Source organism: Suncus etruscus, chromosome 1 (genome assembly GCF_024139225.1).
Source record: "Suncus etruscus isolate mSunEtr1 chromosome 1, mSunEtr1.pri.cur, whole genome shotgun sequence".
In the NCBI taxonomy this organism is placed as follows: Eukaryota; Metazoa; Chordata; class Mammalia; order Eulipotyphla; family Soricidae; genus Suncus; species Suncus etruscus.
In genome coordinates this window covers 61,252,983-61,279,315 of record NC_064848.1, presented here as the reverse complement: position 1 = coordinate 61,279,315, position 26,333 = coordinate 61,252,983, and the positions used below count along the sequence as shown (strand labels likewise).

The window sequence follows — 26,333 nt, the reverse complement described above, 5'->3', positions numbered from 1 at the left end:
AGCCTTTCTGGTAAACAATATGGACATTCCTCAAAAAACTAGATATTGTGCTCCATATGAACCAGCAATACCACTCCAGGAAATATATCTTAGGGACTCAAAAACATATGCATAAAAGGCATCTGCATTCCTATGTTCATTGCAGCACTATTCACAATAGCCAGAATCTGGAACAACCCAAGGAACCAGAGAACAGATGTTTGGATAAAGAAACTATGGTACAAGGCTGGAGCAATAGTAGAGCAGATAGAGTGTTTGCCTTGAATGCAGCCAACCCAGGGTTCAATCCCTGGCATCCCATATGGTCCCTGAGCAGTGCTAGGAGTGATCCCTGAGTGCAGAGATAAGAATAAGCCTTGTGCATTTCTAGTTGTGGCCCCCCAAAATTTTTTTAATTTTAAAAAATATTAAAAGAAATTGTAATACATCTACACAATGGAATACTATGCATCTGTTAGGAAAAAAAGTCATAAAATTTTCATATATATGGATAAATATGGAGAGTATTATTCTGAGTGAAATAAGAAGGAGATGGGCCCGGAAATATAGCACAGCGGTGTTTGCTTTGCAAGCAGCCGATCCAGGACCAAAGGTGGTTGGTTCGAATCCCGGTGTCCCATATGGTCCCCCGTGCCTGCCAGGAGCTATTTCTGAGCAGACAGCCAGGAGTAACCCCTGAGCATCGCTGGGTGTGGCCCAAAAACCAAAAAAAAAAAAAAAAAAAAAAAAAAAGAAGAAGAAGGAGATATAGAATGATTGCACTCAATTTCAGGATATAAAAATTAGTAAAGTAATAATATAAAAGCCAGGATAACTGGTCTATGTTAGGAAGTTTTCTATAAAGAATAGGGATGGGGCCAGTGCTGTGGTGCTGGAGATAAAGCATCTGCCTTGCAAGCGCTAGCCTAGGACGGACCACGGTTCAATCCCTCGGTGCTCCATATGGTCCCCCAAGCCAGGAGCGATTTCTGAGCTCACAGCCAGGAGTAACCTCTGAGCATCAACGGGTGTGCCCCCCGCCAAATAAAGACAAGGAAGAAAAAAGGATAGGGAATTGCAATTAGGATCAGAGAAGGGACCCCAATGACAATGAGAGAGAAGAAAAATGTCTAACATAGATAGGGGAAGGGGCAATGGGAGGAAAATTGGAGACATTGGTGACATTGGACATTGTATGACAGGAACTCAATCATGAACTACTTTGTAACTCTGTATCTTATGGTAATTTAGTTTCAAAAATTATAAAAAGAAAGGTTAAACTTTTAAAAATCAACTAGTGTTGGCCTGCATATGTATAAAACAGGAAATTCTTCCACTGCTGCTGGGAATGGCAAGCTTTGTAAAAAGAAAAAAAAAGGGGGGGGGCATTCCTCAAAAAACTAGGAACTGAGCTTCCATAGAACCCAGAACCCAAAAGCACAATGAAGAAAAGCCAGCTTTACTCCTATTTTCATTGCAGTACTGTTCACAATAATAAAAATCTAGAAACAACCCCAAGTACCCAAAAACAGATGACTAGATAAAGAAGCTATGGTACATCTACACAATGGAATACTACCCAGCTGTAAGAAAAAATGAAGTCATATAATTTACTGCTGCATTGATGGATCTGGAGAGTATCAGACTGAGTGAAATTAGTCAGAGAGACAGGAGCAGACACAGATGAGCTCTCATTTTGTGGGACATAAAAAACATAAGGAAATAACAAATACCCAAAGACAATAGAAATGAAGAGCAGGAGAAATGGACTTCAGTAGGAAGTTTGCCCCTAGCGTAGTGGAAGTGGGGATAAGTCAGGAAAGGGATCACTAGGACAATGGGGGGAGTGCCTACTAGGTAGGTTTGGGGATGTGAGGAAAACTAGGGAGTTGGTAGAGGGAAGTGGACACTGGTAAAGGGGTTGATATTGGAACATTGCATGCCTGAAATTATTAATAATGAATAACTTTGTAACTGTAAATCATGGCGATCCAATACAAAAAAAAGGAAAGGAAAATTACATGCTAAGTTTATTGATAAATATGGATACAAATATCCTAAGTAGATTATAAGGTCAAATTCACTATATTTGCACTATCTACCATAAATGTTAGGTATTTTTATGTGAGTATGTATGTATTTGTGAGTATATATATATATATGTTGGCAAAAAGATGCCCATATAATGTGACTTATAAGGCTTTAAATGGAAGGTTAGAGCCAGGGAGAAAGTACAGGAGGTTAGGGATTTGCTTAGCATGTGGTCAATCCAGTTCAAAACTTTGGCACCACATATGGTTCCCTGAGCATTGCCAAGAGTCATTCTTGAGCACAGAGCCAGGAACAGCTTCTGAATACTGCTGGATGTGGCCCAATCTCTCCCTCTCCACACAATGATAGTTCAATACTCGGAAAATCTACTTATGTAATTCACCATAATTAACAGATTTTAAGAGAAAAGGCTGAACTACTAGATAGCCCAAAAAGACCTTGGTTATAATCCCTTTTTTTTAAGATTAAAAATTCTTAGAAAATCAGAATTAGGAATGAGAGAGAGAACTGTCTCTCTTGACAGAGAACTGTCAAGATAGGGTCCTTGCTTAACACAAAACTGATCCAGGTTCAATCCCCAGCATATGGTTCCTGACCCCCACCAGGAGTGGTCCTTGAGAAGATATCCAGGAGTAAGCTGTGAGTACCACTAGATATGGCCCACAAAACCAAACCAAGAAAAAAAGTCAGAAAGGTTTCTTACTATAAATATATCAACACCTACAGATAATCAGGAAAAAATACAGTGCTTCCCACTATTAGAAATCACAATCAGGGCCTGGAGAGATAGCACAGCGGTGTTTGCCTTGCAAGCAGCCGATCCAGGACCAAAGGTGGTTGGTTCGAATCCCAGTGTCCCATATGGTACCCTGTGCCTGCCAGGAGCTATTTCTGAGCAGACAGCCAGGAGTAACCCCTGAGCACCACCAGGTGTGGCCCAAAAAAAAAAAAAAAAAGAAGAAGAAATCACAATCAATATTTTACAAATAATTTTCTATACTTTTTAATTGCATGTCATTATAAATTGAACCCAGATATATACTCTACTTCTAAGCTACATCACTAATACCAACAATGCAGTGTTTTAAATAGCCCCTATTAATCTTTATTCTTGTTAACATCTGAGAAATTTCTTCTTCAAAATATCTTCCTTACTACATGAAATTTATTTTGTCCTCTTACTTCCTTTCAGCAATTTGTTCTCTGTCCTTTTGTTTTTCAGAATTCTATCCTTAATGTATCCCAAAGTTCTGTCCTTGTTCTTCAATGTTCCTTTTATGCAGCCTACAAAGTAAGTTTTTATTCCTATTACTTCAGTTAATATGAATATGTTCATGAATCCAAATTTTACCTATAGTTCCCTACCTTCATGCAACCTTATTTTCCGGTTCTTTCATGAAGTTGCTTACCAGACATTCCATTGAAATAATCTCTGACACTCAAAATTCTATTTTATAATTAGATCAATTTTTCAATAGTCCAAAATGTCTTTAAATATAGTATTTTATCTTTTTTCCTCCACCACTAATCAACACCAAAATTTTTCTCCATCCTGATGGCCCAGAATGAGTTGTGTTCTGGACACCAGATTCATTCATAAAGGTAAATCAGGATAGCAGGAACAAACAGGAAATAGTCTAGACCAGTGTTTCCCAACTTTTTTCCAATGAAGGGCTCCTCTGATCTTGCTTCATTCCTGTGTCCCTCCCTACCAGATAGTTCCCTAGTTTCCTGTGTCTATTGACATAACTTTTATTTGTGGACCCCTGGAATATTCTAAGGACCAACTAAGGCCAAAAACTCAGTTGGAAGAAAACATTGATCTAGAATACCCTAAAAAAGACAAATAAGGGGCCCGGAGAGATAGCACAGCGCCATTTGCCTTGCAAGCAGCCGATCCAGGACCAAAGCTGGTTGGTTCAAATCCCAGTGTCCATATGGTCCCCTATGCCTGCCAGGAGCTATTTCTGAGCAGACAGCCAGGAGTAACCCCTGAGCACTGCTGGGTGTGGCCCAAAAACCAAAAAAAAGAAAAGAAAAGAAAAGAAAAAGACAAATAAGATTATATTTTTTAAATCTGGAAACCAACAGAATAAATGTCTTCTGTTCCTTTGTGTAACAAAACAGGACATTCATCAATATTCAAAAATTAATGATCAGAGAAAACAGTACAGGAGTTAAGGTGCTTGCCTTACCTCCTGATAGTGCCTATGATTCCTGAACACTGCCAGAAGTCACTCCTGAATAGCCATGAATAGCCCCTGAGAACCACCAGGTATGATTCAAAACCCACCCACAACCCACCCCAAAGACAATCAAACTGATGTCAATTTAATACTCTGGGAAACAGTAGAAAGAAAAGAAAAAGTAGATGGGTCTTGCCAAAAAAATTTCAGGTAAACTATCAAACTGTCTGTTTTCTTTAAAGCAATTAAATTTCATTCTTCAACATGCTTCCAGCTATCCAGTCCCCTTAATAATATGTCTTTGGGGACTAAAGACTACAGCAAGCAAGATGTTTGCCTTACATAAAGAATGACTCAAGTTCAATCCCAGGTGGCTCCATATGGTCCCTGAACCCACCAAGAGTGATTCCTGAGCAGAGAAACAGGAGTAAACCCTATATTTCCACACACACACACACACACACACACACACACACACACACACACACACACACCCGTTTCTTTCTACTGAAAATAAGGCAGTTCCTACCTCATTGTCTGTTCCCAAAGCATTGATTTGCTCCAATTTGTAGGTCCAATATCTGGCTTCCTCCTCTGGAATATCTACCACAAAAAAAATTACATAACCAAGTTAATATATCATAGGTAAAATAATACTTTTTGTGGTCAGATAATCATAGAAAAGGATTGGTTATTTTCACAAACAATAATATAATACTGCTCCTATTATATTGAGACTTAATATTGTTAACACAATCTAAAATAATATATAACAGTCAAAAAGATAGTACAGAGGGTAGGGCACTTGTTTTGCACAGGATCAATCCAGATTCAATTCATGGCACCATTTATGTTCACCTGAGCCCACACTAGAAGCAATCCCTAAGTGCAGAGCCAGGAGGAGTAATCCCTGAGCACAGCTAAGTATGGATCCAAAAAATAACAGAAGTAATTCAGCTCATTTGGGGGCTAGAGGTGTACATAGTACACTAGGTAGGGTGCTTGCTTTTAGTGACCCAGGGTTAATGCCATGCAACCCATATGGCCTCCACAAATGATCTTGAATTATCAAGGAGTGCAGAACCAGGAGTAAACCATTAGTAAAGCTGGGTAAAATCAAAATAAAATATTAAATAATAAAGAAATGATAACAAATGTAATTAATTTCCTAGCAAAATCACAATTCTTTTTTTGCAGAAATGAAAGCCCTACCTCAAAATTATTATGTAACTTATAGACTTCAAATATTTCTAGGGCTAAGATACTTGCTAAGTATGTGGCCAAAACCTGTTCAATTCCCAGCACTGCATATGATTCCCTGAGCATCACTGGATATGATATTATATCACAAATAAATAAATTAAATAAACCAAACAACTCACACTTCTTAATTTCAACATTTACTACAGAAGACACATCCACAAGTGCTACTATATCAGCTCATAGGCCCATTTTATTTTTTATATTAACTACTTAAATACCATAGTTATAAGGTTGTTCACAACAGTTGGTATTTTTTCACAGATACAATGTTACTTATAATTGAGTTTCATTTATGGGATGTACAACACCCTTCAGCACTACACATTTCCTACCACCAATATCCTCAGTTTCCCTCACGCCCTCCCCCGTACCCATGGGCAGTTTTCTTCTCTCTCACTCTCTACCTTTCTCTCTCATCCCACCTTTTAGATACTATGATTTGTAATATTGTTACTGAAGGGTATGGATCATGCTTATCATTTTATTTCCTTTCAGCACCCAATTCTTTTCAAGTGATCATTTCCAACTATCATTGTGATATGGTCACTCTTAGCATCATTTGGAGGACTACATGTGGAGCCAGAGTCCAAACTAAGGTCAATGGCAATCGCCTTAGCATCTGTACATTTACTTTAGCCCCACAAGCATCTTAAGCAAGAGCCATAATCTCTGTGCTAGAATTCTAGTCCCAGAGATAGCACAGTGGTAAAGCAATTGCCTTGCATGTGGCCTATACAGGATGAACCTTGGTTCGATTCCCGGTATCCCATATGGTTCCCCGATCCTGCCAAGAGTGATTTCTGACCACAGAGCCAGGAATAACCCCTGAGGACCACCAGTTTGACCCCCCCAAAGAAAAACAAAATAGAATAGCCTCACCAGCAGATTTGGGGAGGAAAATCTGGGTCACACCTGATGCTCATGGCTCTTGGTTTTGAATGCATAAATTACTTCTGGAGGTGCTCAGGGAACCATAGGGGATAAGAGGGGATCAAACCTAGATCAACCACATGCAAAGCAAGTATCCTATCTGATTTAATACCTCTCTGGTCCCACAAGGAGATATTTCAAGTCATTATAAAATCCATAGACTAAAGGTCAAAAACATTTTTATTGAAAATTCTTTATAAAGCCCTAGAATACACTCTGCACTATTCTTGGGCTGGGTTTTATGTATTTTTTAACTTATATAGGCCATTCCTGGCAGTGTTAAAGAGACCCAGAGCCATACCTAACAATAGTTGAGGTATGAGGTGATGTGGCACAGTAGATTTAACTTCATTACTTGCACATGCTCGGCATGTGCTCCACTACTAAAATTACCTTCTCAGCACTTGGGCTAACTTTTATAATAGAATAGGATATAATTTTCTCATGTGAGATACAGAGAAAGCATGATAAAAAAATTAATGAAAAATAGCAAGGACAAGAAAGATTGTACAGCAGTCAGAAGTGCATACTTGGGGCCAGAACGATAGCACAGAGGGTAGGGCATTTGTTTTGCATGCAACCAACCAAGTTTTGTTCCCCAGCATTCCATAGGCTCCACCGAGCCTGCCAGTAGTAATTCTGAATGTAGAGCCAATAGTAATCCTGACTTTCACTGATATAGCCCAAAAACAAATAAACAAACAAAAAGCACATACTTCTGTACTACATTTGAACTCAAATTTAAACCCTGGCACCATATCCAAATCCCACTGTGTACTGCCAGATATGTCTCTAGCAGCCACATTTTCCTATGGAGTGATCCTGGTAATCCCAATACCGCAGTGCCACAAATAGCAACACATCCACGGATCCTAGCACCAAACCACCCAAGCCCAAGTATTATAGTGAGGGGCTACCGAGTTCCCCTGAGCACTGCCTGGGAGACCTCCCCCCATCAAAACAAAAAGGCTAGCAAACAATTTCAAACAAAAGTCTTACCAAAAGGCAGCTCAAATCTTGTATCAAGCAAAATTTTATGGGGAGTTGGATTTTTAGTTCCACAGATCTCATCATCTTTCATTAATATCTCTGACTCCAAAGTAGACCACTCTCCAGGCCCTTCCTAGAAAACAAATTTCTAAGATTAAATGTTTTTCTTTCAGACTCTCATCTTGGCTAGGAGCTAGGTATTTTTCTTTGAAGTTCCATGTGGGAAATTTGAGATCCACTCACATCCTGATGAAACAAACATTTCATTGTTACCATTTGCCTCTGCTGTATGTGACTTGTGTTCTCCCTCTTTGGGGAGTATATTTCATAAGACACAGCTCTCTGCAAGTACATTATGTATAAATTTCAGTGTCAAACTCAAAAATAAGCTTCTCCATGAATCAATATTTTCATCAACATATAATATGCACAATCATAAATGATTATATCACATCTAATTTGTAAATAGAAACTAGCATTGTCAATTAAATAAACCTAAACTAGACTACAATAAAGCTGAACTGCCCACTTACCTGAAAAAATACTTAGTCAAAACTAAGAATTTAGAAACAACAACAAAAAAATCTTTACCATTCCTATTCCCAGAGAAAACTCAGAGTCCATACTAAAGACAAATAGGAATGTAATAAAAAAAAAAAAAAGATGCAGATTAGGATAGAATGCATGCTTCACATGTGTAAAGCCTGGGTTCAATCTTCAGTATCACAAGAATAATAATACAACTATAATGATATTAATATAATATAGTAATACCAATTATATTAAACTGTATACTACATAATATTAATTATACTAATTGTTACTAAATATAATAATGCTAATACAAATTAATAAATTCTATCCAAGTTCAAAATGTGGTTTGAGTTATAGTCTAACTTGAAGAATGGAATGGGAATTCAGTCTTTAAAACAATTACATAGAGTGAACAGCAAGTGCTATGTCTAATAACTCCATAAAGTTTTAAAATCAATTCTCTGGGAAGTGATGACTCAAGGAAAAAAAAAGCACAGAATAGCTGCCAGGTTGTTAAGGAAGTTAGATGAGCTTCCTTCTAGGTCAGTGTTTTAATTAAAGAGTATAGAAACTACCTAACATTTAGTTCATACAAGCACTCACACACACACACACACACACACACACACACACACACACACACACACACACACACCACATCAGAAAGAAATGTCTACTAGACAAATTTGTTACCTATGAGTTCCTTCACTGGAAATACAAATTTAAATAAAATCTCCTGAATTCTCTCTGGGGGAGGTTAGAAACAGGTTGGTTGCATGACTATTAAAAGAGAGCAGAGCAATCTGAGATTCAGAGATGATTATTAGCTGAAGTGAATCTAGAAAAGGGAGAAACAAGGAATAGAATCAAACGTCTGAATAGGCAACTCACTGACCTCATCAGATTGACGAATAGTCTTCAATGCAATCCACACGGTTCCTACCATGGTGTCCCAGATCAGTCCCTTGTTCCATACCTCCACACTTAGACCCAAGTCCAGGCGATTAATCTCACTAAAGGAAAGAAGAAAGCCCTTTAAATGGAGCCAAATAATATAAAGGATACAGTAGTATCTTCAATTTTACTAAATCATTAATACTTTCTCATCAGGATCTTCTCATTGGGAAAAATCAAAATGTCACAGAATACTGCAACCATCCTGTAGATTCCTAGAAACCTATATATAGTACAGATAGAAAAATACCTTTGTCTGATCCCTCCCTTATAGAGCTATAATTATGGTCAATGTTTCACAAATACACATGAAGCAAATCAATGAGGACATTACAACCAAGTCAGTCTGTCAACAATATCCATCTTTTAAATGATAGTTTTGTTTTATTAAAAATTAATACTGCTGCCCTTTTCCACAGCTGCCGCCACAGTGCTTGGTCCTTCCAATGGAGCTAAGGCCGCGTTGGGGTGAGGCCCTCACTTCAACCGGCGACTAGCACCGCGCCCGACAGAGTAAAAAAAAAAAAATAACACTGTTTACAGACATGTCTCACAGTTGCCATGATGTCAACTTGTTGGCCAGCTCCAAAGACTCATTTTACTATTAAAAAAGAAGCAAGCAATATGGAGATTGAGCTCCCATATGATCTAGCTATATCACTTCTAGGGATATAACCTAGGAACACAAAAATACAATTCAAAAACCCTTCCTCACACCTATATTCATTGCCACACTATTTACAATAGCCAGACTCTGGAAACAACCAAGATGCCCTTCAACAGATGAATGGCTAAAGAAACTCTGGTACATATACACAATGGAATATTAGGCAGCTGTCAGAAGAGATAAAGTCATGAAATTTTCCTATATATGGATGTACATGGAATCTATTATGCTGAGTGAAATAAGTCAGAGGGAGAAAGACAGACACAGAATAGTCTCACTCATCTCTGGGTTTTAAGAAAAATAAGACACTTTTGCAATAATCCTCAGAGACAAAGAGAGGAGGGCTGGAAGGTCCAGCTCACAGCATGAAGTTCACCACAAAGAGGGGTGAGTACAGTTAGAGAAATAACTACACTGAGAACTATCATAACCATGTGAATGAATGATGGAAGTGGAAAGCCTGTCTAGAGTACAGGTGGGGGTGGGGTGGGGAGGAGGGAGATTAGGACATTGGTGGTAGGAATGTTGCACTGGTGAAGGGGGTGTTCTTTATATGACTGTAACCCAACTACAATCATATTTGTAATCAAGGTGTTTAAATAAAGATATTATTAAAAAAAGAAAGAAAAAGAAGCAAGCAAGGCCATGAAAAATTATGGGTACAGCGGTCTTGCAGCTGAAAACTCTGGGGACTTTCTGGAAGGTAGACAAATCAAGTACCCTCCCTGCCAAAACCTCTACAGCTGCATACACTCACCACTATATCAAAGGCCCAACTTCACCACTATTCCACTGATCTCTGCAGAAATACCTAAATGACAAAAACTCCAGGTATGCTGATTTGGGGGCTGGGAACACTGGAGTCTTCTTGGATTAAGGACAAGTAACCTCTCCCTGTGCCTCAATACTTCTGAAAGCCCATGCAGCCACAAACACACCCCCATATCCTCTATTATGTCAGCTTCACAGATCCTGAAATTTCTGGACTGCCATGACCAAGTCTTCAATACTGATAGATATCCCAGAAAGACACCAAATTAGATGTCAATGAAGTACAGAAGCTACCTAAGGTCAACACAAAAAACAATGAAACTGAATGTTCAATTAGCAACAAACAACTTAATGGCCCCATTTTGAGAGAAAACAATTTTCTATTACTGAAATATTCTTTCAATAATTCCATTACCATTTAATTGTAACAAGAAATATAAAGTAAATTAATAAAGGGAGCAGGCTTGCAAGTGGGTGAGAAACTGGGAACAACAGTGTAGGGAACATTACACAGGTAATGAGATGATGGCAGAACACAGAATGCCAGAAACAGTTGTTTTATAAGCAACTTTGTAAACCACGATGTTCAAATAAAGTAATTTAAAAAAACTTTTTAACTAACACTAATCCCAGATTACACCTATGTACTATATGCAGAAAACTGTTAGAAAAGGAAAGTCTTATGCAAAGTTTATGAAAGAGTCCAAACTCAAGTAAAGGGACCTCTGAAAAGATAAAGTTTGATAGGAACATTATCAGAGCCGGTGAGGTACATGAGTGTGCCAGTGTTTACAACTCAGAAAACCTAGAAAACTCTAGAAAACCTGCTAATTATAACCAATTAAAGTTGACACTATCACTTATTTAAAAATATTGTCAGGGGCCAGAGCAATAGTACAGCAAATAGGGTATTTATTTGCCTTGCTTGCAGCCAACCTAGGTACAATCCCCACCACTTCATATGGTTCCTCAAGCCAGCCAGGAGCAACCACTGAGCATCAAAAATTAAAAAAAAATTTAACATAAAGTAAATAACAAATTTGAAAAAAAACTTACCACAAGACAGCAGTAAAAATTATTTTTCTGGGCCAGAGTGATAGCACAGCAGTAGGGGATTTGCCTTGCATGTGGCCAACCCTGATGGACCCAAGTTTGGTCCCCAGCATACCATGGTCTCCCGAGCCTACCAGGAGCTTTTTTTTTTTTTTGGTTTTTGGGCCACACCCGGCATTGCTCAGGGGTTACTCCTGGCTGTCTGCTCAGAAATAGCGCCTGGCAGGCACAGGGGACCATATGGGACACCGGGATTCGAACCAATCACCTTTGGTCCTGGATCGGCTGCTTGCAAGGCAAACACCGCTGTGCTATCTCTCCAAGCCCAGGAGCTATTTCTGAGCACAGAGCCAGGAATAATCCCTGAGCACTGAAGGTGTGGCCAAAAAAATAAAGAAAAATAAAGTTTGAATCTTTAAAAAAAATGATTTTCTATAGTAATAACTAGGAAAATATTTGACATTAAATAATTCCAGAAAGAATCATAATAAAATTAAACTAAATCAATGTCATGTGATAGTTGGAACTGATCACTTAACTGGGTGTTGGAGATAGCAATAACTGGGTGTTGTGATATACATAGTACCTCTCCATTAACAACAGTTCAAACCACAGTGTCTATATAAAAAAAGGGAGGAGAGAGAGAAAAAAAGAGAAAGAAGAGAGAGAGAAGGGAGGGAGGGAGGGGGAGGGGAGAGAGAGAGAGAGAGAGAGAGAGAGAGAGAGAGAGAGAGAGAGAGAGAGAGAGAGAGAGAGCTAAATGCCTGTTTTGTAGGCAGGAGGTGAGTAGGGAAGGAAACCAGGGACATTGTTGGTGGGAAATGTTAATGGGTGAAAGACAGTGTACATTATAAGACTGAAAATCATGAACAACTTTGTAATCAGTGTTTAAATCAAAGGAAAAGGGAAAATAATCAATGTCATGCATACATTGTCAAATATTAGCTTGGAAGGACTAATCCCAAAATAACTAAAGTCTTAAAATAAGAACAAGCTTTTAAATTAATGCAATAGATAAAGGGCTGGAGTACATGTAAAGTATGTGGTATCCCCAGCAATACATGTTTCCCAGAGCATCAAAGGGAGTAACCCCTGAGTTTATTTCAAGGAGTAATACCTGAATGACACCTGGTGTGCCTTCTCACATAATATATATATATATATATATATATATATATATATATATATGTATGTATGTATGTATGTATCCAGTATATGCTTCAGAGAAAGTGTGGCTTCCCTCTTGTACTAGTAAGATATATGTTCACAGATTCACAAGTTTGGGAAACAAAATTACATAGTCCTCAAATTTATATCAAATTAATGCTTGTGGTGAAAACAAATGAAACAATTTTCATCATTTACATAAATACAGTAAAACAGAGAATGACCTAATAAGTTCATTTGTTCAGTTAATTGTTTTTAAGTGGGCCATGAATGTGATTCAGTGGTAAAGTACATGCCTGCATAAAGAAAACCTGATTAATACACGATGCTAAAAAAAGAGAGAAAAAAAGGAATTTTCTGAATACATACAGCTTAGGGTCCAGTTCATAGCTCAAAAAACTTTAAATATGCCTGGAGAGCTATTCAAAGATATAAAGTGGGTGACTAGTTCCAGTCATTATCTTGGTTCACAATGGGAAAAGAAAGCTTTTAGTCACATTTTCATTCAGCCTAAATCAGGGGTCTCAATCTCAATTTACTGGGGGCCGCAGGAGGCAAAGTCGGGGTGAGGCAGGGCCGCATAAGGGATTTCACTTACCGAATATTCGCAATAAAAAATCGCATTAGTAAGAAAAAAATCGCAAAAAATCGCATTAAACATTTGCATACCCCGAACGGAACTGCTGGGGTATGCGAATGTTTAATGCGATTTTTTCTTACTAATGCTATTTTTATTGCGATTATTTGGTAAGCAAATAATCGTGAATACTGTGATATTTGAAGGCCGGCCGCGGGCCACAAAATGTTGTACGGAGGGCCGCAAACAGTCTGCGGGCCGAGAGTTTGAGACCCCTGGCCTAAATAGTCTAAATATATGAAAACACTTATGAAACCCTAAATATAAATATCCTTCATTTGGATCTGGAAAGAGAAACTGTTTGGGAGACTGTTTTGGAATGCATATATTACATTCTCAATTTATAATCCCTAACAACATCTCTAAACAATAAAGCCTTCGCATAAGTTGACTTTAACATGTAAAAAAAAAAATCGTCGCCTCCCTCATCTCTTGATCACTGCCTACCCAGTGTTGTAGTGTCAAAAGAAACAAGCACCCATCATCATCTAACCTGGGGAGTTCCAGTATCTGTCACTTCCTCTTATCATCTAATAAAACCATTAAAAGCAAAATGTTAAAAAAAAATCTATTCTTCAGAAAATTCTGAAAAGGCCTAAACAATAAGAATATCTTATATATAAGGGTTTTTTTGTTTTTGTTTGTTTTGCTTTGGGGTCACACCCAGCAGTGCTCAAAGGCTACTCCTGGCTCTATACTCAGAAATTGCCCCAGGCAGGCTCAGGTGACCATACGGAATGCCAGGATTAGAACCACTATCCTTCTGCATGCAAGGCAAATGCCTTACCATTGTGCTATTTCTCTGGCCTTTCTGTTTCTTTTCTTAAATAAAAAAAGAATATCTTTTTTTTTTTTGGAACGCTTCATGAATTTGCGTGTCATCCTTGCACAGGGGCCATGCTAATCTCTGTATCGTTCCAATTTTAGTATATGTGCTGCCGAAGCGAGCACAAAAAAGAATATCTTATATAATGGGATGGACAGAACCTATCAAGGGACCAATAAGGAAGTTCCTAGCCTAGGCCTTGGCCTAGGATTTGTACAAAAACCAAGATCTCTAATTCCAGAGGTCTAACTTTGACAACTGCAACTGAGCAGAACTTCTGGAACTATGCTGAAAGACTATACCTTAGGCTCTGTCCTAGGTTCTGAACAAAAATCAAGACCACTAATTACAGAAGAATGATTACAACAACAGTGATGGAACAGAACTCCTAGAACCATAATAAAAAACTAACCTTCACCCTATTACCTACGCAAATAACAAGATCTCCAGCTACAGAGGCTGGATGTCACCACCCACATCTGAGTGGAAAGTTTCCTGGCACCATAAAAAGACCTTGAGGTGTGAAAATGAGTGAGCATGGAGCCTGTAGTTGCTCCTATGACCGTATGCTTCAAGGGCGAAGAAACCCAGTATCTCTTAGGCCGAGGGTAAGGAGGAAGAGGAGGAGGAGGAACAGGAGGAGGAGGAGGAAGTGGAGGAGGAGCAGGAAGTGGAAGAGGAGGAGCAGGAGGGAGAGGAGTAGGAGAAAGAGGAGGAGGAAGAGGAGGAGGAAGAGGAGGAGGAAGAGGAGGAGGAGGAAGAGGAGAACGAGGAGAAGGAGGAGGAGGTGGAGGAGGAAGAAAAGGAGGAAGAAAAAAGGAGGAGAAGGAGGAGAAGGAGAAGGAGGAGGAGGTGGTGGTGGAGGAGAAGGAGGAGGAGGAGGAGAAGAAGAAGAAGAAGAAGAAGAAGAAGAAGAAGAAGAAGAAGAAGAAGAAGAAGAAGAAGAAGAAGAAGAAGAAGAAGAAGAAGAGGAGGAGGAGGAAGAGGAAGAAGAAGGAGGAGGAAGGAGGAGGAGGAAGAAGGAGGAGGAGAAGGAGGCAGAGAAGAAAAGGAAGGAGGAAAACAAAAAGGAAAAGAAGAAAAGAAGGAGGAGGAGAAGGCAGAGAAGAAGAAAAGGAAGGAGAAGGTGGCAGAGAAGAAGAAAAGGAAGAAGGAGAAGGTTGAAGGAGGAGGAAGAGGAGGAGGAGGAGAAGAAGGAGAAGAAGAAGGAAGAAGGAGGAGGAGGAGAAGGAGGCAGAGAAGAAAAGGAAGGAGGAGAAGAAGAAAAGGAAAAGGAGGAGGAGAAGGAGGAGGCGGAGAAGAAGAAAAGGAAGAAGGAGAAGGTGGCAGAGAAGAAAAGTAAGGCGAAGAAGGAGGTGAAGAAGGAGGAAGAGGAGGAGGAGGAGAAGAAGAAGAAGGAGGAGGAGGAGGAGGAGGAGGAGGTGGAGGAGAGGAGAAGGAGGAGAAGGAGAAGGAGGTGGAGGAGGAGGAGAGAAGGAGGAGAAGGAGAAGGAGGTGGAGGAGGAGAGAGGAGGAGGAGGAGGAGGAGAGGAGGAGGAGGAGGAGAGGAGGAGGAGAAGAAATACAACCTTTTTTTTTTTAAGAAGTTGCTGGTCTGGCTTTTTTTCTTTTCTTTTTCTTTTTTTCTTTTTCCATAGCTCCTGGCAGGCTCAGGGGACCATATGGGATGCAGGATTCAAACCACCATCCTTCTGCATGCAAGGCAAATGGCCTACCTGCATGCTATCTCTCCGACCCATTGGGTCAGGATTTAAACTTACTAAATATTCTTGGTGGTGTTTGGGTGACCCTATGGCATACCAGATATTGAACCAAGGTTGGATTCATGGAAGGAAAATAAATGCCTAACCTATTGGACTATCTCTTCAGCCCCTGATGCACGATCTTATAACTTTTCATCAATATGGCCAACTTTATTTTTGTTTGTTTTGGGGTCACACCTGATGATGCCCAGAGGTTACTTCCAGTTCTGCACTCAGGGGTCATTCCTGACAGTGCTGGGGGTGAGGGGACCATATGGGATGCCAGGGATTGAATCTGGGTTTGCTGTGTGCAAGGCAAATGCCCTACTCACTGTGTTATTGCTCCAGCTTGATTTTAATGTTTATTTTATTAATTTCAAGGCAAGCACCTTAGCCCTTTACTATTGCTCCACCCATTATTCATTTCTTTAGAGCAATGAGAACATTTTTACACATGAGTTTGCCTAGCCTAGAATTTTATTTACATACAGACATACATACATATATATATATGTAACATACATATATCTGTTGATTGAATTGAGAAAAAAAACTTTCCTAGAGTCCTGGGAATAAAGCAGAAATAGAATCATCAGACTTCTTTTAGTTGGATCTACTCAAAAAATGTAGCTCTTATAAGGAACTTTTTATATAAGACATTCTTTTTTATTTTATTTTTTTAATTTTTATTGTGATTGAAGTGAATTACAATTATCTCACAGTAATATTCGAGACACATAGTAACAATGAGTGAGGGGCATTCCCACCATTAGTGTCCTCCCTCCACCCCGTTCCCAGCTTGGATTCCACATCTCTCTCTTTTACCCCTGTAATATTAGTGCAACTGTTCCCCCCTTGTACAGTTTGTTGTAGGTTGGGTATCGATTCTGTTGTTGTTGAGTTTGGATTTGAACGTGGAGCCAGGAATAACCCCTGAGCACTGCCAGGTGTGAGCCAAAAACCAAAAAAAAAAAAAAATCCTGACCCAAAAACTTAAAAAAAAATTTTTTAATGATCATGCTGCTAACATTTATAATAATAATTGTGTTGTTATTAATGCCAATTAGAAGTCAGGGAGGGAAGAATTGCTAGGTTTACATACCACAGTCAGAACTATGGTAAAGCAAACAGTGGTACAGAAAAAGAACTGAATAAAAGCTTTATATATGACAGTGCATACTTCTGAAGAAATGAATAAGTGGTCTCATTTTACCTCTCTGTAAGAAGGAATAGATGGAACGTTTTTGTTGTTTATTTGATTTTAGGTCACTCTCAGTAGTGCTCAGGGCTTACTCTTGTCTATGCACCCAGAGATCATTCCTGTTAGTACTCTGGGGACCATCCATATGGGATGCTGAGGATTGAACTCTGGTCAGCTTCGAGCAAGGCAAGATCCCTACCCACTATTCTATCTCTCCAGCCCCATAAATGGGGCATTTAATTTTGAGAGACAACCAGTGAGAAATGTGAAGCTACTACTTCTTTTCATTTTGTTTTGTTTTGTTCTTTTTGGTTCACACTCAGCAGCACTCAGGGGTTACTCCTGGCTCTATGCTCAGAAATCACTCCTGGCAGGCTCGGGGGACCATATGGGATACCAGGATTTGAACCACCGTCCTTCTGTGTCTAAGGCAAATGCCTTACCATTGTGCTATATCGCCGGCCCCACTATTACTTTTTTTTTTTTTAAGCCTTAATCTCAGCTTCCTAAACTTCAGTATCTCAGTCTCTCCTTCTAACTACTGGATCATAGTTATGTCCCTCTCAACCATTCTTTGAATGATACTCACTCAACAAACTCTGGCTCTTCCTCACAACTCCTTATTCGATAAAACCCTCAAAAATGAGATAAATTATGGACCTTATCCTACCCTCTCCCCAAAAAAACCTTATTTTTTTAGTTTATAGGATAAGATCCATAACTTACCTTACATTATCCCCTGTACAAATAATGAGCAGAATACCTATTCAACTATCTGAAACAGATTTTGATTCTGCCTCCTTAATAATTAACTATCTAGTCTTTCTCTGTGTTCATTTAGCCCAAACCCTTAAAATATGCTTGTAGCCCAAACTCTTAGAATTTTACTGTTTTATTTATTGCAATAAGGTTTCACAAGTACAAGAAAAGGAGTATATTTTAAAGCTCAGATGAATAAAATGCTTTCCCATAAAAATAGTTATCATGGGCCCGGAGAGATAGCACAGCGACGTTTGCCTTGCAAGCAGCCGATCCAGGACCAAAGGTGGTTGGTTCGAATCCCGGTGTCCCATATTGTCCCCCGTGCCTGCCAGGAGCTATTTCTGAGCAGACAGCCAGGAGTAACCCCTGAGCGACGCCGGGTGTGGCCCAAAAACCAAAAAAAAAAAAAAAAAAAAAAAAAGTTTTCATGTGGCCAGCGTGGTGGCACTACCCATAACATGTCTGCCATGCATGCACTAGCCTAGGACGGACCACGGTTTGATCCCCCGTTATCCCACATGGTTCCTAAGCCAGGAGCAATTTCTGAGCGTAAACCCCTGAGCATCACCGGGAATGCCCCGAAACCAAGATAGATAGATAGATAGATAGATAGATAGATAGATAGATAGATAGATAGATAGATAGATAGATAGATAGATAGATAGATAGATAGACAGACAGACAGACAGACAGACAGACAGATGATAGATAGGTAGGTAGGTAGATAGATAGATGGATAGATAGATAGATAGATAGATAGATAGATAGATGATAGATAGATAGATAGATAGATAGATAGATATGAATGATATATATGTTCCTATCTCTAATACTCAGCATAAAACCTGTAAATCATTCACTTTAATTTCAAATTTTATAGGGTCAGAATGATAGTAGAGCCAATAGGGCATTTGCGTTGCATGCAGACGACCCAAGGTTTTTTTTTGTGTTTTGTTTTCTTTTCTTTTCTTTTGTTTTTTGGGTCATACCTGGCAGCACTCAGGGGTTACTCCTAGCTCTATACTCAGAAATCGCTCCTGGCAGGCTCAGGGGACCATATGAGATGCCGGGATTCGAACCATCTACCTTCTGCATGAAAGGAAAATGCCTTACCTCCATGCTATCTCTCCGGTCCCAATGACCCAAGTTTAACCCCAGGCATCCCATATGGTTCCCATAGTACCACTATGAGTAATTCATCACTGGATGTGGCCCAAAAACAAAACAAAAATAAAATCTATTTCAAATTTCATAACAATTTCAATAGTTTCTTCTTTGACTCCTGATACTAAACTCTAAAAAAAGAAGCATAAACTTTTAAGAAAGACTGATCTTTATAAATAAGATAAAGATGGGAATTGGAGTGATAGTACAGAGGATAGAACATTCATTTGCCTTGCACAAGGCCAACTTGGGTTCAATCCGGGTTAAATCCCTGGCATCCCATATAGTACCCCATGCCTTCCAGAAGTAACTTTTGAGAGCAGAACCATCAGTAGCCGCTGAGTGCTACTAGGTGTAATTCCCCCAAAAATAATAAAGATAAAAAAGCAGCTAAGTAATTTGCATAATACTCCAAAATAATATTCTATATTTTTGCCCCCTTATGACAACAGAAAAAAATCCTCAAATATAAATTTAAAAATATTAATTTTTATAGCCAGAGTATATTGTCACAACAGATTAAATTTTGTGTCATAGTACAGCGAATACTTGTAAGGGCATTTACTTTGCATGTGACCAACCCAGGTTTGACCCTTGGCATTCCATATGGTACCCCAACAAGAACTGCAAGGTATGATTCCTGAGTTCAGAGCTAGGAGTAAACCCTGAGAACTGTCAGGTGTGGCCCAAAACAAAACAAAACAAAATTCTAATTTTTACACATTTTATTTAGATTAATAGTTTATCTATTAATTAGATGTGTAAAACACTTTTAGGAAAGCAAAAGAATTATAAGCCCAGAAATCATCATCTAAAACATATAATCAGGGCACGAACATAATCTTACATTCATAATTCTGCTAATCAAATAAAGATCATGCTTAATATTATGCTAAGTGTATTTTTGACAACTGGGGAAATATCACTAGATAATATTGTTCCACATTAAAATGAATTGATGAATTTATTAATATTCTAAATTTATCTTTCAGAACAAATTGCAAATCCAAGAGAAAAAACTATGGATGTACTTCACCTTTCACATATCTCACTGTTCTATAACAGTATTTTTAAATATTAAACATGTTAACAAATTTAAGCATTATGAAATATTTAACCTGTGTTTTTTTGTTTTGGAAACATACCTGGAAGTGCTCAGGAGCTATTCTAGCATAGAGCTATGAGAATTGTGTATGGAGAACCTGGGTCTCCTACAAACAAGCATAGCTCAGCCCACTGAGCTAACTCTTTCTGAAATATTTAGCATAGTTTATAAATGTTTGTTTGTTTGTTGTGTTTTTGAGTCACATACGGTGGCACTCTGGGGTTACTCCTAGCTCTGCACTCAGAAATCACTCCTGGCAGGCATAGGGAACCATATAAGATGCTAAGACTCAAACCACCATCCGTCCTGGATGGGCTGCATGCAAGGCAAACGCCCTCCCGCTGTGCTATCTCTCTGGCCCTAATTTATAAATCTGTTTGCTGTTTGTTTGTTTGTTTTGGGTCACACCCAGCGGCGCTCAGGAGTTACTCCTGGCTCTAGGCTCATAACTCAATCCTGGCAGGCTCAGGGGACCATACAGGATGACGGGATTTGAACTACCGACCTTCTGCATGCAAGGCAAACAGTTTACCTCCGTGCTATCTCTCCGGCCCATAAATCTTTTTTTTATAATATCTTTATTTAAGCATCTTGATTACAAATATGATTGTGATTAGGTTTCAGTCATGTAAAGAACACCCCCCATCACCAGTGCAACATTCCTACCACCAATGTCCCAAATCTCCCTCCATCTCACCCCACCCCCACCTGTACTCTAGACAGGCTTTCCAGTTCCCTCATTCATTCACATGGTTATGGTAGTTCTCTGTGTAGTTATTTCTATAACTGCACTCACCACTCTTTGTGGTGAGCTTCATGAAGAGAGCTGGAAGTTCCAGCCCTCCTCTCATTGTCTCTAAGGATTGTTGTAAAAATGACTTTTATTTTTCTTAAAACCCATAGATGAGTGAGACTATTCTGTGTGTCTCTCTCTCCCTCTGACTTATTTCACTCAGCATGATAGATTCCATGTACATCTATGTATAGGAAAATTTCATGACTTCATCTCTCCTGGCGGCTGCATAATATTCCATTGTGTATATGTACCACAGTTTCTTTAGCCATTCATCTGTTGAAGGGCATCTTGGTTGTTTCCAGAGCCTGGCTATTGTGAATAGTACTGCAATAGGTGTGAGGAAGGGGTTTTTGTACTGTATTCTTGTGTTCCTAGGGTATATTCCTAGGAGTGGAATAGCTGGGTCAAATGGGAGTTCAATTTCCAGTTTTTGGAGGAATCTCCATATGGCTTTCCATAGAGGTTGGACTAGACGGCATTCCCCCCAGCAGTGGATAAGAGTTCCTTTCTCTCCACATCCCCGCCAGCACTGATTGTTCTCGTTCTTTGTGATGTGTGCCAATCTCTGTGGTGTAAGATGGTATCTCATCATTGTTTTGATTTGCATCTCCCTGATGATTAGTGATGAGGAGCATTTTTTCATGTGCCTTTTGGCCATTTGTATTTCTTTTTTATCAAAGTGTCTGTTCATTTCTTCTCCCCATTTTTTGATGGGATTAGATGTTTTTTTCTTGTAAAGTTCTGTCAGTGCCCTGTATATTTTGGAGATTAGCCCCTTATCTGATGGGTATTGGGTGAATAGTTTCTCCCACTCAGTGGGTGGCTCTTGTATCCTGGGCACTATTTCATTTGAGGTGCAGAAGCTTCTCAGCTTAATGTATTCCCATCTGTTTATCTCTGCTTTCACTTGTTTGAAGAGTGCAGTTTCCTCCTTGAAGATGCCTTTACTCTCAATGTCATGGAGTGTTTTACCTACGTGTTGTTCTATATACCTTATGGTATCAGGTCTGATATCAAGGTCTTTAATTCATTTGGATTTTACCTTTGTACATGGTGTTAACTGGGGGTTTATGTTCGCTTTTTTGCAAGTGGCTAATCAGTTCTGCCAGCACCACTTGTTGAAGAGGTTTTCCCTGCTCCACTTAGGATTTCTTGCTCCTTTTTCAAAAAGTAGTTGTTTGTATGTCTGGGGAATGTTCTCTGAGAACTCATGCCTATTCCACTGATCTGAGGGTCTGTCTTTATTCCAATACCATGCTGTTTTGATAACTATTGCTTTGTAGTACAGTTTAAAGTTGGGGAAAGTAATGCCTCCCATACTCCTTTTCCCTAGGAGTGCTTTAGCTATTCGAGGGTGTTTATTGTTCCGGATGAACTTCATAAGTGTTTGATCCACTTCTTTGAAGAATGTCATGGGTGTCTTTAGAGGGATTGCATTAAATCTGTATAATGCTTTGGGAAGTATTGCCATTTTAATTATGTTAATCCTGCCAATCCATGAGCAGGGTATGTGTTTCCATTTCTGTGTGTCCTCTCTTATTTCTCAGAGCAAGGCTTTATAGTTTTCTTTGTATAGGTCCTTCACATCTTTGGTCAAGTTGACTCCAAGATGCAAAGATCTTCAACAAAATCCTGGCAAATAGGATCCAATGCATCATCAAGAAGATCATACACTATGACCAAGTAGGTTTCATCCCAGAAATGCAAGGATGGTTTTAACATCTGTAAATCTATCAACATAATACAAAACATCAACAACAAGAAAAATAAAAATCACATGATCATATCAATAGACGCAGAGAAAGCATTTGATAAGGTCCAACACCCATTCTTCATCAAAACTCTCAGCAAGATGGGAATGGAAGGAACCTTTCTCAATCTAGTTGAAGCCATCTACTACAAGCCAATGGCAAATATTATCCTCAATGGAAAAAAACTAAAAGCCTTTCCTCTAAATTCTGGTACAAGACAAGGCTGTCGCTCTCACCACTCCTCTTCAACATAGTACTGGAAGTACTTTCTATATTGATCATGCAAGAAAAAGATATCAAGGGCATCTAGACAGGAAAGGAAGAAGTCAACCTCTCACTGTTTGCAGATGACATGATACTCTACTTAGAAAACCCTAAAGACTCTACTAGAAAGCTTCTAGAAACAATAGATGAATATAGCAAGGTGGCAGGCTACAAAATTAACACACAGAAATCAATGGCCTTTTTATATACCAATAATGATAGGGAAGAGATGGATGTTAAGAAGGCAATCCCATTCACATTAGTGCCACACAAACTCAAATATCTTGTGGCCCCATAAATCTTTTAAAAAATTACAGAATATTCAGCTCAAGATATCTGAAAATGTACCCATGATTGTAGACAAGTATTTCTGTAAAATACTTACAACATAAAATCTTGTTCCCAGGAAGGCTGATCCCCACGCACTGCTACTGTTGTGCTCTTCACATTCTGAACTTTCAGGGTCACATATGTATTAAATTTATCTTTAGAAAAATGTAAAATTAAAATATAACATTTTGTGTTAGGATTTTCCCAATCTCACAAAGCCCTTGCAAAAAATAACATACAAATTAAATATTTAAAGGAAAAGTGATATATAATACAATCATTATACAATAGCATCATTCTATACAGAATTATAAAAAATTATGAAGTACATACTTCAGAAATAAAACCTATGAGGGTATTTTCAAATTTAAGAAATACATTTTATATTTTCCCAGCAGAAGACATACATATACACATGTATAAATTAAAAGCTTCAATTTAAAATTTAAAATTTTAATTTAAAATTAAAAGAAGACCAGCTGACACCTGACATCTCCCCTCCTGCCAACTCTCCGCCACTTAAGTTTGAAGTTATCGAGGAGCTGGCGCATAGACCTCAATCTGTGCCTTGCCAAGCTTTGGAAACGACTGAATCAAGGGTAGCAGATGCGGTGACTGGAAGCCCCACACCTCTTCACCCAGTGTGGCCAGTCCACCGAGGCACGTCTGTCCCTTCTATATTGTATACTAAACAGGGGGAGATGTGGGAGATCGAGCACCCCACATATCAAAGGAACTCTGAATGAATTTTCCACCGCCTGTCTGATTCAAGCCACGAAAGTTTGCATAGCCCCGAACCAACAGAAAACTCTGCAAATAAATTTAGCTCAGCACAAAGAATCTGGCTTAACCAGATGCCTTAACCTTTCCATGGAACCTGTTTTTATAACTGCTCTCAAGCATGTAGTTATAGGTATGTTTTTGTAAAGTTTAAATTATGATCCTTATTGTTTGCACAAAAGATAGATCTAAATGGAAAATAGGCTAAACAAATAATTGTATTTGCGTAAATATCAATTAGCTATTTGTTTAAGAATTTGCTTCCCCTCCCCCCATCCTGCCAGGTTCCTCTTTATCCTTCCCGCCATCAAAATGTGTTTATGCTCCCATTGGTTAAAATTGTTGTACTTGTACAAATCTGATTGGTTTATGTTTCAATCCTATGTTACTAAAATAGGCCCTGGATTGAGCTATTATGAAAGGGGCCCTTGGGCTACTGTGAAGGTAAGAAGTGCTCAGGCCATGGGGGTATTGTTGGAAAGATGTGTGCAGAAATAATGTTAACCGTATATTAACTTCTGATCCTCAATAAAAATAAGCTATTATAAAATAAAATAAAAAAAAGAAAAATAACTACATTTTGAACTGTCCTAATAATGAGAATGTATGAGGGAAATGGAAAGCCTGTCTAGAATATAGGTGGGGGTCGGGTGGGGAGGAGGGAGATTTGGGACATTGGTGATGGGAATGTTTCACTGTTAATGGGTGGTGTTCTTTACATGACTGAAACCAAAAACAATTATGTATGTAATCAATGTGTTTAAATAAAATATAAAAAAGAAAAAAAAGAAAAAAAGCTTCATAAGGCAAATGTAATATACTAATAATTTATTGAACTTATTAACTTAATTATTATTAAATTTATTTTATAGACCACCTAAAGTTTGGGCTAACAAACTCTAGCTAACAAAACACTAATTTAACTTACTAGTAGTAAAGAAATAAACTTAATAAAATGTATAAATAACACCAGAACAATAACACCAGAACAGTTCAATACCTAAGCTCAACATGCTTTACATGAAGGTGACTACATGATTTCCCAAGCATAGATTTAGAAATGTTCTTAAAAACTGCCAAGTGTATGGGGTCAGAACAGCGGTGCAAGGGGTAAGGTTTCTGCCTTGCCCACGCTAGCCTAGGACCGATTGCGGTTCAATCTCCCGATGTCCCATATGGTCCCCCAAGCCAGGAACGATTGCTGAGCACATAGCCAGGAGTAACCCCTGAGCATCACTGGGTGTGACCCCAAAACAAAACAAAAACAAAAACTGCCAAGTGTAAAAATAAAGTAATAAATTTAAAAAAGAGGAGGCCTCAAAAAAACGTTTTTAATTGAAAGTAAAAAAATGTGGAAAAAAATAAGTACAAGAGAAAAAGTAAGGGCTGGAGCAATAGCACAGAGGTCGAACGTTTGTCTTGCACACAGCGATTCAGGACAAATTATGGTTCAAATCCCGACATTCCATATGGTCCCCCAAGCCTGCAAGGAGCGATTTCTGAGCGCAGAGCCAGAAGTAACCCCTGAATAATGTTGGGCATGACCCAAAAACCAGAAAGGAAAAGAACAGAAAAATAAAAAGTAAGAAATTGCAAGGTTGGAAAGATAATACAGCAGATAGGGTGACTACCTTGCACACAGCCAATCCAAGTACCCAAAATGGCCTATCCCCAAACTCCCAAGCACTAAGCACCACTCAGTATTTACTGAGTGCAGAGTCAGGAGTGAGTAAGCCCTGAGCATGAGCAGATGTGGACCCCCCGTCCCCCAATAAATAAATAATTGTTGGCTGGAACAAAAGTGAGGAAAATTCTATAAAGTAGATTCTAAATGACCTATTTGTCTAGATTAGTTTGTACTACAGCACAATTTACACAAAAAGAATGACTTTGACCTGCTCAGATTGGCATATATCACAACTTGTATAAAAAAAATAAAGATTTGAGAAGAGAAATTCTCTAACCTCAGCATAGAATTGAGACTAAAACAAAGGCAGTTGAACTGAAACTCAAAGCGCAAACATCTGAACTGCTTACTCAGCAAATTTTGCATTCACCCTACTTACCATTGCATTACTTACCTTTATACTAGCCAGCAATAACAAGCACTGAGTTGAGACTCCAGTTTTCAATGTAAAAAATTATAATTTTGTAAAATAAAGAACAAACTAGCCTTTTAGACTTCAACAAAATACAAATTTCTAACATATTACTAATTGTGTGAGAAAATTGGCCCTGTTGTAAACTTCCAAGAAGGTAAATTTATTAAGCATTAGACCATATAAAATAATGAAGCAAAGAAAAGCTTATATATGGATAAGGCAAGACCTACTTCAATCCCAAGCAACTCTAGGATTAATCCTTAAACACAGATCAGTAAACCCTGATACATATATATATATATATATATATATATATATATATATATA

General features: G+C 38.7%; 1 protein-coding gene and 1 non-coding gene across 2 annotated transcripts in view; both read right to left on the bottom strand.

The window, feature by feature from the left end:
- Positions 1 to 26,333, bottom strand: part of UNC13B (unc-13 homolog B) — a 246,002-nt gene that overhangs the window by 165,028 nt on the left and 54,641 nt on the right. The window contains exons 3-6 of the mRNA XM_049772923.1: positions 23,180 to 23,279; positions 8,830 to 8,947; positions 7,410 to 7,533; positions 4,747 to 4,820 (exon numbers count right to left, since the gene is read on the bottom strand). Coding sequence (XP_049628880.1) covers positions 4,747 to 4,820; positions 7,410 to 7,533; positions 8,830 to 8,947; positions 23,180 to 23,279 — 416 coding nt within the window. The remainder of the gene's footprint in view (positions 1 to 4,746; positions 4,821 to 7,409; positions 7,534 to 8,829; positions 8,948 to 23,179; positions 23,280 to 26,333) is intronic.
- On the bottom strand, positions 14,031 to 14,134 carry LOC126027896 (U6 spliceosomal RNA). Its single transcript, XR_007502347.1, has one exon. It is a non-coding gene; the product is annotated as a U6 spliceosomal RNA (small nuclear RNA).